Raw genomic sequence first — 15,669 nt, forward strand, 5'->3', positions numbered from 1 at the left:
TAGATAGCATATTCAAAAGCAGAGACATCACTTTGTCAACAAAGATCCGTCTAGTCAAGGCTATGGTTTTTCCAGTGGTCATGTATGGATTCGAGAGTTGGACTGTGAAGAAAGCTGAGCACCGAAGAATTGATGCTTTTAAACTGTGGTGCTGGAGAAAACTGACAGTCCCTTGGACTGCAAGGAGATCCAACCAGTCCATTCTGAAGGAGATCGGTCCTGGGTGTTCTTTGGAAGGAATGATGCTAAAGCTGAAACTCCAGTACTTGTGGCCACCTCATGCAAAGAGTTGACTCATTGGAAAAGACTCTGATGCTGGGAGGGATTGAGGGCAGGAGGAGAAGGGGATGACAGAGGATGAGATGGCTGGATGGCATCACCGACTCGATGGACGTGAGTTTGAGTGAACTCCGGGAGGTGGTGATGGACAGGGAGGCCTGGCGTGCTGCAATTCATGGGGTTGCAAAGAGTTGGACACAACTGAGCGACTGAACTAAACTGATGTTGCTTTCACAGGACAATGGCAGAGTTGAGTAGACACAACAGAGACCATATGGCCCACAAAGCCTAAAATATTTACTATCAGGCCCTTTACAGAAACAGTTTGTCGATTCCTTCCACAGAGCAGTAATTCACAAAGTGTGGTCAGTAGGCCAGAGCTGGTCAGCAAGCCATTATCAGTCTCAAATGAGAAGGAGGTTCCATCAGAACGTAGATTTGTTTTTTTTCTATAAGTTTTTCTTAATGAAGAAAGCAGTATATTAGCTAATAGTCTGGCACTGGGTCTGAGTCTCACTATAATTGTTTAATTGATTTTATTGTACTTATGTCACATAATTTAAAAAATTGTATAGGCAAATACAACAATTTTTTAAATAACACATTCATTTATTTAGGGCTGCACAGGGTCTTCATTGCTGTGCCTGGGCTTTTCTCTAGTTGCAGTGAGCAGGGGATGCCCTCTGGTTGTGGTGCACAGGCTCCAGGGTGCATGGACATCAGTAGTTGCGCTTCACGGGTTCCAGAGCACTGGCGAGGTAGTTGTGGCACACAAGCTTAGTTGCTCCATGGCATATGGGATCTTCCCAGACTAAGGGTCAAACCTGTGTCGCCTGCACTGGCAGGCAGATTCTTAGTCACTGGACTACCAGGAAGTCCGATTTTTTAACTTCATTGCTTCTGAGGCTCCAACTTGGATAAAAGAAGTTTCTCTGATTCCTGTATTTATATATCATCTCTATACTTTCTTACAGAATTTTGTTTTGTGTTCATATCTAAGCATTTAAGCCAACTAGACTTTTTAATAAAATTCAAGTAAGGGCTCCAATTTTATTTTTTCCAAATATACAGTAGTATTAGAATAATTTAAATGTAGCCTTCTCTAAAATGAATGTCCCTTTTCATATATTAAATTATATACACTAGAATTTATTACTGGATTCTCTATTATTTCACTGACCCATTTGTCTCTTTATAAGTCAACATCATACTGAATTAACTAGGGACTTTATAGTTTTATTAACTATGCATTGCTATGTAACAATATTATAAGAATAAAACAGCACACAGTTACTACCTCAGAGTTTCGGTGGGGTCAGGAGTCTGGGCACAACTTTACTCTGTCTTCTGTTTCAAGATCTCATTAAGCTTCAAGTTGGGTGGTTGCAGTCTCATTTGAAGCCAAAATGGGGAAGGATGTGCTTCCAAGGTCACTCGACTGATGGAATCATTTTGTTCCTTGTGCACTGCCAAACTGAGGGCCTCAGTTTCTTTCTGACTGTCAGCAGAAGACTGCCTTCAGTTCCTGCCGTGTGGTCTTCTCCATAGGATAGATCGCAACAAAAGAAACTTGTTTCTTCAAAGCCAGCCAGGGACAAAGTATCTCAGGAAGACATTACAATCTTATCTAATATAATCATGGACATGTATTCACACACATTGAAATACCTTTGTTGTATTCTCCTAGTTAGAAACTAGTCGCAGGTCCTGCCCAAACCCAAATGAAGGAGATTACACCAGAACATGAATACCGGAAACGAGGATGATGACAGTGGCCATCTTATATACAATAGTATATTCTGACAACAGCGGTAAGGCATATACTTCCTTCCCCCTGTTCCATATGTCTCTTGCCTTCTCAGGCATTTATTCTTCTACATAAACATTGTTTATATCAAGTGCCACTCCCTCCCCCCAAAAAGTTCCATTGGGACTCTATTTGGAATTACATTAAACACATTTTAAACTGATAATTTTATAGTACCAAATCTCCCCATTGAAGAACACAATGTTCTTCAATCTGTTCAGATCTTATAATCTTCAATAAGATTTTAGTTTTCTTCATATAAGAGCCTTACTTTTTTTTTTAACTATTCTGAAGTCGTTATGATTTCTGTTGCTACTGAGACTGAAATTTGTCCTCCCTTTTCTTTTCTAAGGCTTATGTAAAATAATGAAAAGCAATTAATTTTTGTATTTTTATCTTGCATCTAACCACTTTACCAAATTCTCATATTAGTTTATCTTTAGACTCTATTAGGTTTCTTCTGATACAACAACTGCATCTGTGAAGAGAGAAACTCATCTCACTGAGAAATAAGGATTGGTAATCTGAGGCAAGAATAAAAGTCTCTACACTCCTGGGGGGAAGAAGATTGATAATTCAGCAGGCATGGTAACTACCAGCACCCACTTCTAAACCAATTCGATCAGTGGCAATTCAGCTTAGTCTAATCATCAGTGACAACTCACCTTGTTTCAGGGAATATACTTCTAGAAGCTAATTACAGTGACAGCCTCACACAACTCAAGGTCAACCAATCAGCAGCACAGCAGTGACTATGCTTCCCAGAGGCAATCAACAACAGTCTCACCCCAATAGCCATGATTCTAAGGCCAAGGGCAACCACTCCTTCTGTAACCAAAGCAACCATCAAACACCACCAGGCTTCCCCAAAAGAACAGCAATCTGTTTCACTCATAAACTCTGCTTGACTAGTACTGCTCTCTTACTTTGTTAAGTAATAAATTCAGGGTTTTGTTTTACATATTGAATAACAATCTAATCTTTTGATAGAGGGAAAACTAAGACTTCCTAACTTCTCAGTGCAACTATAAACAAATACATTCCCCCTAAGGAATGGAAACTACTCCAAACTCCAAGCATTCAATTGCAGACACGTGGCAGACACCAATTCAGTGGGTGAGAAAAATACTAGATTGGCTGCATCTTGCTTATGGAACCTTCTCCTCAAACTAGCCTCATGGTACTACAGATCACAGGAAAGCATATGTTAAGAATTTATTTATAACAAACTATCACAGGCCAGAGTCATATCCCAGAAATCAGAATCACCTTAGGAATGGTTTCAAAAAATACATACCCAGGTCCCTCTGCAGATCAATTAAAATGGAAACTTTATGAGATAGGACCAAACAACTGTGTTCTCAAAGCCCCTTAGTGATTCTGATGAGCACTCCTCTAGTTAGGAATGATTAGCAAGGTCTCCTAAGAGTGACAAGGCCATTTTGGTTTACTAAGAGATACTGGACACCTAGCCTCAGACTTTTGGGCAAAGCAGACCAAATCAACAGTCCCATGCTAGATACTCAATAGGGTTTCCCTGGTGGTTCAGTGGTAAAGAATCTGCTTGCCAAGCAGGAGATGTGGGTTCAATCCCTGAGGCAGGAAGATCCCCTGGAGAAGGAAATGGCAACTCACTCCAGTATTCTTGCCTGGGAAATCCCATGGGGAGAAGGAGCCTGGCAGGCTACAGTCCATGGGGTTGCAAAAGAGTTGGACATGACTTAGCAACTAAACAATAACAAGCTACTCAATAGCCAGATATTCCCTAGCTATCTCCAGATCCAAGATGAACCAGGCCTGCTATTACACTGTTCTCTCTGAATCAGTGGCTCTCAATCCTATTTGCACAGCTGAATCACCTGGAAGATTATTTTAAAACTATGAAAGCTGGCACCCTCCTCCAGGCCAAATGAATCAGAACCTCTTACCATGAAGTCTAAGCATATAGTATTTTAGGGCTCCTTAGGCAACCCTGATGGGCAAATAGGATTGACAACCATAAATGTACATTGCTCACCTGACCCAACCCATCTTTTATTTTAGTACAAGGCAACTGCAATTTCCCCTACAACAAATGATGATGAAAAAGCCTATCATACCTTACAAAAAGCACAAAGAAAATCTTCCACAGTAGAACTGGGATCCTTAATTCTATCACCAAACTCTTTCACAGGCTTACAAGTTCAAGTGATCAAATAACCAAAGGGAAATCAAGACAAAGAAAAGCTCTTTCCTATCTTCCCCCCTTTATGTCATTTTCTTGATGAATACTGGGACTCTACAGGAAGGAAAGGAAAGTCACTCAGTCATGTTCGACTCTTTGTGACCCCATGGACTGTAGACTACCAGGCTCTTCCCTCCATGGGATTCTCCAGGCAAGAGTACTGGAGTGGGTTGCCATACTCTATAAAAAGGTATAAAAATGTTCAGCCAGGAATGAAAAGTATCCTGTCAAGGCAAGTAGGATAACAGCCAAAAAAGGAAATTTAGGAGCAGTAATCCAACGATCTGCCTGTCATGTGGAGATAAGCCAAATTGGAAGCTGCTGTAATGGGTCCAAAGGAGAAAAAGACATAACAATCTATTTTTTACAGTGCACTTCAAATTGCTTTAGCGGTGCATTAGTCACCTATGTCAAAGGTTTAACATGTTTAAACAGAGAAACACAGTCACAGACGACTTTCCATTCAAAGCACCTTCTTGAGTGCTTCCTTAAAACAGTACATAATGCTGAGCAGTCAATGAATCATCAGGAATGGAGCCCACGGTAGGGTCAAATCAAGAACTCTAGCTGTAATTAAAATTGAGCAGAGTATTTCAATCTATCTGGATAAAAAGTCAGCTAGTTTCTAAGCAACTGAGCGACTTCCCTTTCACTTTTCACCTTCATGCATTGGAGAAGGAAATTGCAACCCACTCCAGTGTTCTTGCCTGGAGAATCCCAGGGACGGGGGAGCCTGGTGGGCTGCCGTCTCTGGGGTCCCACAGAGTTGGACACGACTGAAGTGACTTAGCAGCAGCAGGAAGTAGAAAAAACTTAACGTTCCACAATGCTAAAAGGTAGTGCAAGTGGCCTAACTGTATGTTGCATACAGGAAGTAAAGTGAATTAAATAAGAAAAAAAAAACTCTTCAGATTATAATGCACAAGTTGTGCAATAAACACAGAGGGTTATCATTGTGGTAACAGAAAAATAGAAGAGCCCTGACCCATGCAACATCAAGTTCCCCACCATACTTTGAAACTCTGCTGCTTCCACATTAAATTAATCCAGCAAGGTCTGAATTAGATCAGAAGACACACGGGCCTCCACTTGATGGGAAGAAATTCAATGAACAGGAAAAAACAGCAGCAACCTTCAGAACTTCGTTCCCATTTATCCAACTCCATTCCCTGATGACCAGATAACCTTGAAGAGAATGCGGTTTAGTAAGCCTGTTCCAACCTAGAACAACCTCCTTAACATCCAAAAGCTCTTTAAAAGTTGAAAAGTAGGTACCAATATCTATTAGAAGATCCCAACTGTTGCCATCTCAGATGCTCTATTTAATCACTCACAATCAACTCCGTATTTAATTAGTTACATGCAAGGTAGAGATAAAGATATAAAGGACTTCCAGTTAAAGATGATGGATTGAACACATCCATTTACCTTGGCTAGCACCCAAAAGTCCACTGAAATGACTGGATTTTTTTTTTAAACCCACAATAACAAAGAGAATGGAAGAGGAGACAACCACAATGACATTTTGGAAGCTGAGAAAAAGCCAAATCTTATGGCAGCTGTGAGCAAATCCAAGAATAAAATATTTGCACACAAGCACCCCCAGAAGGCAATTCCATGCACTCTTGGGACCAGGCACAAAAAGGAGCTAAAATATGGAGAATCTGGGAAAAGCTTTTTGAAAAGCAATTAGATGCCCTCCAACTTCCAGTCTCTGTCTTCTCCCCCATTCTATCATGGGTTCAGAGATTTACTATCTAGGGAGAATGAACTAGAGAAGAAAAGCACAGTGGAGACTGGATTCTACCCTCGAAACAGGAGCTTAAACAAAGGTCTATTTATACCACATGTGGAGACATCTATATCCTTAACCTTGTTCATCCAGAGAGAAGACCTGGAAGATTCTTCTATAGCAAATCTGATTAGACCAAAGGAAAAGACTCAGTTCCAAAACTCAATGGCCCAGCTAAATCACCCAACTTACAAACTCTCACTTCATGCTAAGAGGTTCCAGTCAGCATTTCTAGAGCTCCGCTCTTAAACATATACAGAACAGAGAGCAAATGGTTACCAGAAATTTGAGGTCAGTCTGTAGTATGCCAGATAACACAGAAGCTGGGAGGAAACTGCAGAAGGAAGCAGACTTTAAAAAAAAAACCCATCATTAATATTGTCAGAAGATCTTAAAATATTACATTTATGGTGGGATGCTAGAAAAAGAAATGCTCAGACCTCAACAGGGAGCTCCTAAAAATCAACATATAAAACACAAGAAAAATGCAATAGCAGGCAAGGTAAACTGGGAGAGATCTTCCAGAAGGCAGAACAAAAAGACAAAGAATTAGAAAACAGAAGGGAGGAAAATTAGAAGATCTAAGAGGTCCAACACTGAAACAGACACAACAGAGAAAATGAAAGGAAATTTAAAATAAAGCAAAACAGAACAATTCAAGAAAGTTTCCCCAAATGGAAGGACCTGAGTTTGCACAATGAAAGGGTACAGAGGAAAGATAGAAATAAACATATGGCAAGAGGTAATATTGTGAAATTTCAGAGCACTAGGAACTAGAAAGATTCCAGATGCTTTCAAAGAAAAGCACAATTTAATAATAAAACTCATTTGGATTTCTCAACAGCAACAAGAGCAAGAGACCTAGGGGAGAAGAGGAAGTGACAGAAAAATTCTGAGGGTAAATGATGTATGAACTAGAATTCTATACTCAGCCAAACTATCAAATTATGTGCAAGAGCATAATAAGATGTTCATACCTGCAAAGCCTCAACAAATTAACCTCTCATGAACTCTTTTCCAGAAAGCTACTAGAAGGTTTGCTCCACCAAAATGGATGAACGAAAAAGAGGAAGAAGACAGGACATCTAGGAAACTGAAGACTCAACATAAAAGGAGACAAGATTCCCCAGGATAATGGTAAAGGGAGATTATAATGATGTCAGCTGTTTCAAAGGCCCAGCGAACACTAGCCTACTCTGGGAGAAACATCTCTAACAATATTAATGATTGTTTTTTAAGAATAAAAAACTGACAGGATACACGACGTGTTTCAATACACTAAGTGAAGATATGCAGCTCTTGGGGGAGAATACGCGGATAATTTAGTGATGAATGAAGAAAATTAACAAGTGAAGGATAAAACAAGGCAACTTTTAACTGAAGGGGAAAAGCTGTGCAAGCAATCATAATAGACACTACAAGGTTCAGCTGTGAATCAGCTTACCTAATTAATATGATCACTGACTACTGCTCTAACCAAGTTGATATGATAACTGATAAAAGATATATTGGGGTCTACCCAATTTAGGAAAGATGTGAGGGAGGGAGAAAGGGGTAAGAGAACTAGATCGTGATCTTCCATAGTACGAAAACAATATATAACACCTAATACTGAAAAGTAATAGATTAACTGCTTTATTTAGAAACGAAGGTAACATGGTAAAAGCAGCGCTAGTAAAAGTTGGTAAACATTCATTTGAAATACCTGGCATACAAGACATTCAAAGAATGTTTGTTGAAATCCAAAGATACGCAAAAGGGTAAGTGTAGCCTTAAGTGTGCACCCAAATTCAAACACTTTGTAAAACGTTAGGGGCTGTTCTTTAAGACTTTCCCCCTCTACTTAATCCAAGTACCTAAACTTTCTGGATGACAAAAGAAATATTCTGACCATTATTTCTTTTAATCTTCTCCCTAAAAAGATTAGAGATGCTTCCAAAATTAAAAAAAAAAAACACTGATATTTCACCATAAGAAAATTTGGTATCATAATTGATCAAGCTAATTTCCTCTTTGGATCATCAAAGAAGAAACCAAATCCAATATACACTGGAACGAAGCAAGGATATTTCTCTTTACCATATTATTTAGTGGATGTAACCATAGTGGATTTCAATCTTAGCTTAGAACTCAGATGGGTGTTTAAAATACATTAAAAATTTTTCTAAATCAAAACAGAATTTACCTTGTAAGCATAACATTTATAGTTTTCCTATTCGTTGTTGAAAAAACTATTTGTCATGGAGTTTTTGTTGTTGTTGTTTTAGAGTAAGATAGATATCTTTTCTTATTCAAGCTTAACAAATTAAATTCCAATTAAAATTTTAGATAATTAAAGTGGCTGGCAAACTAGCTGATCATAAAAATATAATAACTGAAGTATCATTAGAAGATCAAGTCTCAAAGTTCTCTACTCCACCTTTCCACACATCAGTCAGGAACACGTTTAAACCACCACAGGTAGACAGAAAATATCACTTTTAAAAACCCTCCCAATTGAGGTGAGTTGAAATAAATACATGAGCCCAAAAGTAGTTAATAAAATTTCATTCATTTATTCATTTGTTAAATACTTCCAGAGTAAACCTTCTATGTGTCAGGCACTGTTTGCTAGTCTTAAAGCTCAGGATAACTTACTACTAGGTGTGTTTTTTCCTCCTTTGAAAATGAAACATACAAATCAAGGACCATAATGGAGCCACTTACCTAACATTCAGGTGATACTATTTAACTGGAGGATCATCCCATCTATTTCAATACTATTACAAAAGAACCACCTACCTTTATCTCCAAATAAAAAGGAGAATGTTTCTCTTCTTACTTGCAATTGTGCTGTGAGTGCTTGGGTATGGTGGTTCCAAACAGTAGTAAATATAGGAGTTTTGCATAAGATTCTCTTTTTCTACATATTAACTTATTACTATGTAAAGTCCACTAGTGCAGAGGTTGTGGGCACTGTTGACATTCTGAGCCAGATAATTCTTGTGAAGGGTTGTCCTGAGCCTTGCAGTATGCTTAGCAGCACCTGTGGCCTCTACCAATGAGATGCCCGTAGCACCCCACTCCCAGCTGTGACCAAAATACGTCTGCAGACATGGCCAAATACTGGGGGAGGGGAGACGCAAAACTGTTTGCTGCTGAGAACCACTGCTTTAGAGGAACATCTCAGAGAGGGAGAGTAATTATAAATAGAAGAGGCCAGATAAAACAAGATCTCTCTTACTTTCTTTTTTTAATTTATTTTAATTGGAGGCTGATTTACAATATTGTGGTGGTTTTTGCCATACACTGACATGAAACAGCCATGGGTGTACATGTGTTCCCCATCCTGAACCCCCCTCTCACCTCCCTCCCCATCCCATCCCTTTGGGTCATCCCAGCACACCGGCCCTGAGCACCCTGTCTCATGCATTGAACCTGGACTGGCGATCTATTTCACATATGATAATATACATGTTTCAATGCTATTCTCTCAACAATCCCACCCTTGTCTTCTCCCACAGAGTCCAAAAGTCTATTCTTTACATCTGTGTCTCTTTTGCTGTCTTGCATATAGAGTCATTGTTACCAACTTTCTAAAGTTAAGTCAGAAAGAAAAACACCAATACAGTATATTAACGCATATATAAGATCTCTCATAACTGTAGGTACATCAATCTCTTGATGCTACTGGTCTACCACCATTTTAAGCTCAAATGTCTTCTAGTCCTAAATCTGAGGTATGGGAAGAGAAGTAGTCACATTAAAATGATTCAAAGAAAACAGGAAGGAAAAAATTCTGCCTAATCTTTTGTCCGTCTTCCACTTAAAAGAACACCAAGATCATCCTTCTTATAAATTACCTAACATAATCCCAGAAGTTTTGACAAATATTTGAGTACCTACTACATGCCAGAGAAAGATACATTCATCAACTACATTTACTGAATAGACAAATCACTCTTATAGACAGTATTTTCTTCATAAGCTCTCATTTGGTAAAAATTCTTAAATATGATACTAAAAGCACAAACAAAAAATAGGTAGATTGGACTTTATCAAAATAAAAAAACCCTTTGTACGTCAAGGGACACCACCAAGAAAGTAAATAAACAACCCATAGAATCAGGGAGACCTGGCATGCTGCAGTCCATGGGGTCACAAAGAATCAGACATGGCTGGACAAATGAACAACAGGAGAAAATATCTGCAAATGATGTATCTGATAAGAGACTTAAATCAAGAATATATAAAGGACACATACAACACCCACAACAATGTTTAAAAAATAACTGAAATAAAAGTTGGGCAAAAGACATGAACAGACATTTCTTAAAGGAAGATATACAAATGACCAATAAGCACATAAAAAGATGCTGAGTATCACTGCTCATCAAGGAAATTCAAATCAAAACCACAATGAGATATCTACTAGCATGGCTAGAATTTTAAAAGTCAGATAATAACAAATGTTGGCAAGAAAGTGGAGAAATACTTTAAATCACAGTATTCATACACTGCTGGAAGGAATATAAAATGGTGCAGTCACTTTGGTAAACAGTCTGGCTGCTGCTGCTGCTGCTGCTACTGTGAAGTCGCTCAGTCGTGTCTGACTCTTACAGACCCCATGGACTGTAGCCCACCAGGCTCCTCAGTCCATGGGATTTTCCAGGCAAGCATACTGGAGGGGGGTGCCATTGCCTTCTCCAAAACAGTCTGGCAGGTCTTCAAATGATTAATCAGAGTTACCATATGACCCAGCAAATCCACTCCTAGGTATATACCCAAGAGAAATGAAGACATATGTTCACACAAAAACTTGCACGTAAATGTTTACAGCACTGACACTCATAATAGCCACAAGATAGAAATAATCCAAATGTCTATCAGTGGACAGATGAATGAACAAAATGGGATACAGTGTATAAGCATGCAGTGGAATACTATTTGGCCATTAAAAGGAATGCACATGAATGAGAACATTATGCTAAGCAAAAGAAGCCATTCACAAAAGACCACATACTATATGATTTCATTTAGATGAAATGTCCAGAAAAAGGAAATCTATACAAAAAGTAGATTAGTGACTGCTTAGAGTGGTGAGCGGAGAAGGCAATGGCAACCCACTCCAGTACTCTTGCCTGGAAAATCCCATGGATGGAGGAGCCTGGTAGGCTGCAGTCCATGGGGTCGCTAGGAGTTGGACACGAATGAGCGACTTCACTTTCACTGTTCACTTTGATGCACTGGAGAAGGAAATGGCAACCCACTCCAGTATTCTTGCCTGGAGAATCCCAGGGATGGGGTTGCACAGAGTCGGACACGACTGAAGCAACTTAGCAGCAGCAGCAGTGGGGTGGTGAGGGTTATTGAGAGCAGAAAAGAGAATGATAGCTAAAAGGTATGGGGTTTCTTTTTCAGGTTATGAAAATGTTCTAAAATTGATTGAGGTGATGGTTACACATTATCTGTGAATATACTAAAAACCACTAATTTGTACACTTTAAAAGGGGTGAAGTATGTGAATTAAATCTCAATAAAGCTGTTTTTTTTTTCTTGCCATTTAAGGTATAATGGAAAACACAGCATTTGTACCATAGTTTATTCACAAAAATGTCTAATTTAAAAATACCCTTGCATCTAGAGAGATCTCATTCGTTGGTTGTGAAGTATGGAGTGATTATTAAATGCTATTTAAACTATTAAATTTGTCAGGTAAACATTTAAGAGACTACAGAAATCTTCAAAGTTTAAGGAAAAACATGAAAATGCAGGCATCAAGGAACTTCAGAAGACATGAAATGTACTTAAGATGTATTAGCGTGCATTAAGTAATTGGATTCAGGAGGTTGGGGAGGGGAGGGAGTAAACAAGAGTTTAAAAGCTCCCAAGAAAAGCCTTCCTCTAGAAGGCTCCCTTCTTTACCAGCAAGCAGAAATGCTGGAAGATTTTTCAGGAAGCTAAAAATAATTACCCATATGATTTACTTCAGGAACAAATAGGAAGTCAAGTAAATAGGAAGGGCCAAACACGAAGAGATATAATGAAACAAACAAACAAAAAAGCTAAACCAGTTCCCAGGAGAGCTTACTGGGAAGTTTCAGCAACCAGCATGCATTCTTGCTTTTACCAAGAAGAACATAATATAGGATCTGGGCAGAGCTCACAATTCCACTACTGAAATTTCAGCCCAAATAAATTCCATTTCTGTGGTTGCCTGTGTGATATACCAGTTAATCTATCTTATCTCATTGCAGAGTTCTTGGTATACCTGATCCCCAGAGTCCACAGATTCCTGACCTGAAGAATCGCCAATGACAAGGAATGTCCGCGGGGGGCGGGGAGCGCATTAGGATTTTTTTTTTTTTTTATCCTTAATAAATCTCAGTTCCTGCCTTGGTCATTACAAACAGCCTGTTTCACCATCAGGCCAAGTCTGAGCACCTCATAAAGCACTGTGCCCCACTTTCAACCCAAAATTAGGGTTGTGGGGCGGGGGGAAAGGCAAAGAGAAAACCACCAAAAACGGGGATTGGCTTTTTCTGCAGAGCCTCGGGTTTCAAAATGACTGCCTTGAAAACTGAAGTGACCCAGATCATTGGGGGGTGGGTAGTGACATTCATTCTCCTGTAGGGTGGCTGTGGCTTGGTTCAGGAAAGGAAAACTTGGGGAGAAGGGAGTCTACACCGAAAGAGAAATAACGGGGAATGGTCTTTAGGTACCACCTACTTCAAATGAATCACTGCAGTGTCAGCCCTGCACTGATTCCACGAATTGCCAAACAGGATGAGGTAAGGCACAAGCCTGGAGTCCGCCCCCCCCCCCCACTCCTCCTCCAGCTCGCAGAGGCTTCTGCTGAGGGGCTGACGTCACCCTTCTGCATTGAGGTTCAAGGACCGATAGCAGCACCAGCTAAGACGGGGAGCAGAGTTGGGGAGCTATTGCTGTCATCAAGTGGTGGGGGTCCTTCCCTGGGGCTCTGCAGAATGGGTTCACGCAACGACAGAAAGATGAGTGTAAGGGTGCAGGCGAGTGGGCAAAAGGTCCTAAGACCTGGGTCTCCGAGAAAGCGCAAAGATGCCCCTGGTTTATGTAAGACCCTCTTCCCTTCGTGCGTTTCGGCGCGGCGGCGGCGCCCACCCCCTGTCAGTGCGCTTGGGGGGCCTTTGATCTCCCTTGCCCAGCCAAGCAGCTCACGGCTCCCGGCGCCTGCCTCTCGCAGCCCCGCGGGGTCGGGAATAACCGTGAATCTGGGATCAAACCCTGCGCTCTCGCGCCTGCTCCCAGCCGGCCACAGGTTAGCTCCAAGAGGCGCCGCGAACGGGCTGGTAAGGGAGGATGGGGAGGGGGGTCCAGAGAGGAAAACAGCTGAATAAAACCGCAACTTTCCCCAGAGGCTGACCCTAACCCGCGAGCTTAAAAGAATAAGTCAATGCATTAAAATATTTTGGAAAGGTCGACAACCTGCAATCATCGCCACCACACAGCCCTTTGCAACCTACACCGGGCGGGGTGCAGGGTCCGAGCAGCCCCAAAGCTGCACCCTGCCATCCTGCAGCCCCAGCCCTGCGCCTATCTCCGTAAGGAGGGGACCGAGATTTGATTTTTGCTTTGGTTTTTTTCCTCCCCCATCCCTTCCCGGAGCATCACTACACTGACCGATGGACGGCAGCGCAGCCGCCGGTCCGGCGTGGCCACTCACCCAGAAGACGAAGGAGTAGATGATGAGGAGGGTTTTGAGACAGGTTATCACAGGTTTGGTCTCCATTCTCCTCGATGCCATACTACAGAGCTCCGGCGGCGGCGGCGGCGGCTGGAGGCGGGCGGGCGCGCGGGAGGGGGGAGGGGGCGGGGCGTGGCGGGGCAGGGGCGCGTGCGGCTAGAGGCCCCGTGCGCGCGTGCACGCGAGGCTGCGCGCGTGCTTGAGCGCGCACCCGGCAGAGCGCCCACTTAAGGAATCGACCGGCGGAAACTGCGCATGCGGAGGAGGCCGTTCGCCCGCGCGAATCCGCACAGGCTCAGCCAGCCAGCCAGCCGAGGAGTGGGGCAGGGCCTCCGGGAGTGAGTAGAAGAGTTTTTGCTTTGTACGCAGTAGGGCTTTCCATTTGCAGGATTGTCTGCACCTGGTTTATTGCCATCCCCGGAAAGCAATCGGATTTCTACATTTGGACGGCCCACCAGGCCATCTGAGATGGAAGTGGCCCAGTAGTCGTGTCCTTGGAACAAGCTGGCCTTGTCTGTGCCAGTAACAGACTGTGACAGGTGGCCGGAGATACAGCTGGAGGGATGGTTAGGAACACGGGAGCTCAGACAGACACCCCCAGTCCTTGCCACCACGGGCGCTCCATGCTTTCTTGACATTTTGGAAGCCGAATGACAAGGTTCTATGTGAAAGTACCATTCATTCTTCACATAAAATGTATAACAGAAAAAAAAGTGTTTAAAGTCCCTGAGACTCATGTTCCCCACCCTAACAAGTACAGACCAGCTCACACTCAGGAAAGAACTGTTTTAAGGTCAAAAATTAAGGTTGGAAAGCAATTCAGAAGTTCCTCAAAACGTTAAACACAGAGTTACCATATGACCCAGTGGTTCCACTCCCAAGAGAAATGAAAACATGTCCACACAAAAGCCTGCCCATGAATGTTCACAGCACCCCAATGTCCATCACTTGTGAAGAGATAAACGTAATGTAGCACATTCATACAGTGGAAAATTATTTGGTCACACACACACACAAAACAACGAAGCACTGATATTTGCTGTAATATGTTTGAGCCTTGAAAATATGCTAAGAAGCCAGACACAAAAGACCACATACTGAATGTTCCATTTATAGGCAATGTCCAGAATAGACAGATCCATAAAGACAGAAATAGATTAGTTTGCAGGGGGGCAACAGGAATGAGGAGCGACTGTTGATGAGTAGGGGGTTTCTTTGGGGAGTGACAAAAATGCTCTGGAATTAGATTGTGATGATGGCTGCATAATTTTGTGAATATACTAAAAACCACTTAATTGGACACTTTAAAAGGGTGAATTTTATAGCACATGAATTATATCCCAATAAAAAAGCAATGTACACTCCACCCAGATTTCCTGTGGCTGGTTTGCAGAGGAACACACAGTACAGATTCTGTGGGAGATTTTGCTGGATTCCTAAGAGACTCTGCAGTCAAAACAGTGACATTCTCACAGTCTAACCTAATTGTGGATGATGCTAAGGATGCCTTTTGTGAAAGAATGAAAAACGAAGTCAATAAAGCTCGAAGAAAGCCTGCCAAGGTCAGTTGCAGGAGTAATTATTACCGCCAGTGGGTTCTACATGGTCCCAGGTCAGTGAGGTCATTGTGTAAATAGGACCCAAATATGAGGAAGAGGAGAACTTGCTTAAGGTAATGACCAACCATGACAGAGAGCTAAGTGGGCATAGAGGGGAGTGGAGAGGAGTGTGGGTGCAGGTGGAAAAAAAGATTAGGGACAGATTGGCAATGTTTCTCTTATAAACGAAGATCTTGCAGAGTGATTTTCTACTCTGGTTGCTTATTTGCATCACCTGGAGAACTTAAACACTAACAACAAAGCCTT

General features: G+C 41.6%; 1 protein-coding gene across 1 annotated transcript in view; it reads right to left on the reverse strand.

The window, feature by feature from the left end:
• TSPAN7 (tetraspanin 7) overlaps positions 1-13,904 on the reverse strand; it is a 131,467-nt gene extending 117,563 nt beyond the window's left edge. Inside the window, exon 1 of the mRNA NM_001076384.1 lies at positions 13,784-13,904. Coding sequence (NP_001069852.1) covers positions 13,784-13,864 — 81 coding nt within the window. The 5' untranslated portion in view covers positions 13,865-13,904. The remainder of the gene's footprint in view (positions 1-13,783) is intronic.
• Between the last annotated feature and the right edge of the window lie 1,765 nt (positions 13,905-15,669).

Source organism: Bos taurus, chromosome X (assembly GCF_002263795.3).
Source record: "Bos taurus isolate L1 Dominette 01449 registration number 42190680 breed Hereford chromosome X, ARS-UCD2.0, whole genome shotgun sequence".
NCBI classification, from domain to species: Eukaryota; Metazoa; Chordata; class Mammalia; order Artiodactyla; family Bovidae; genus Bos; species Bos taurus.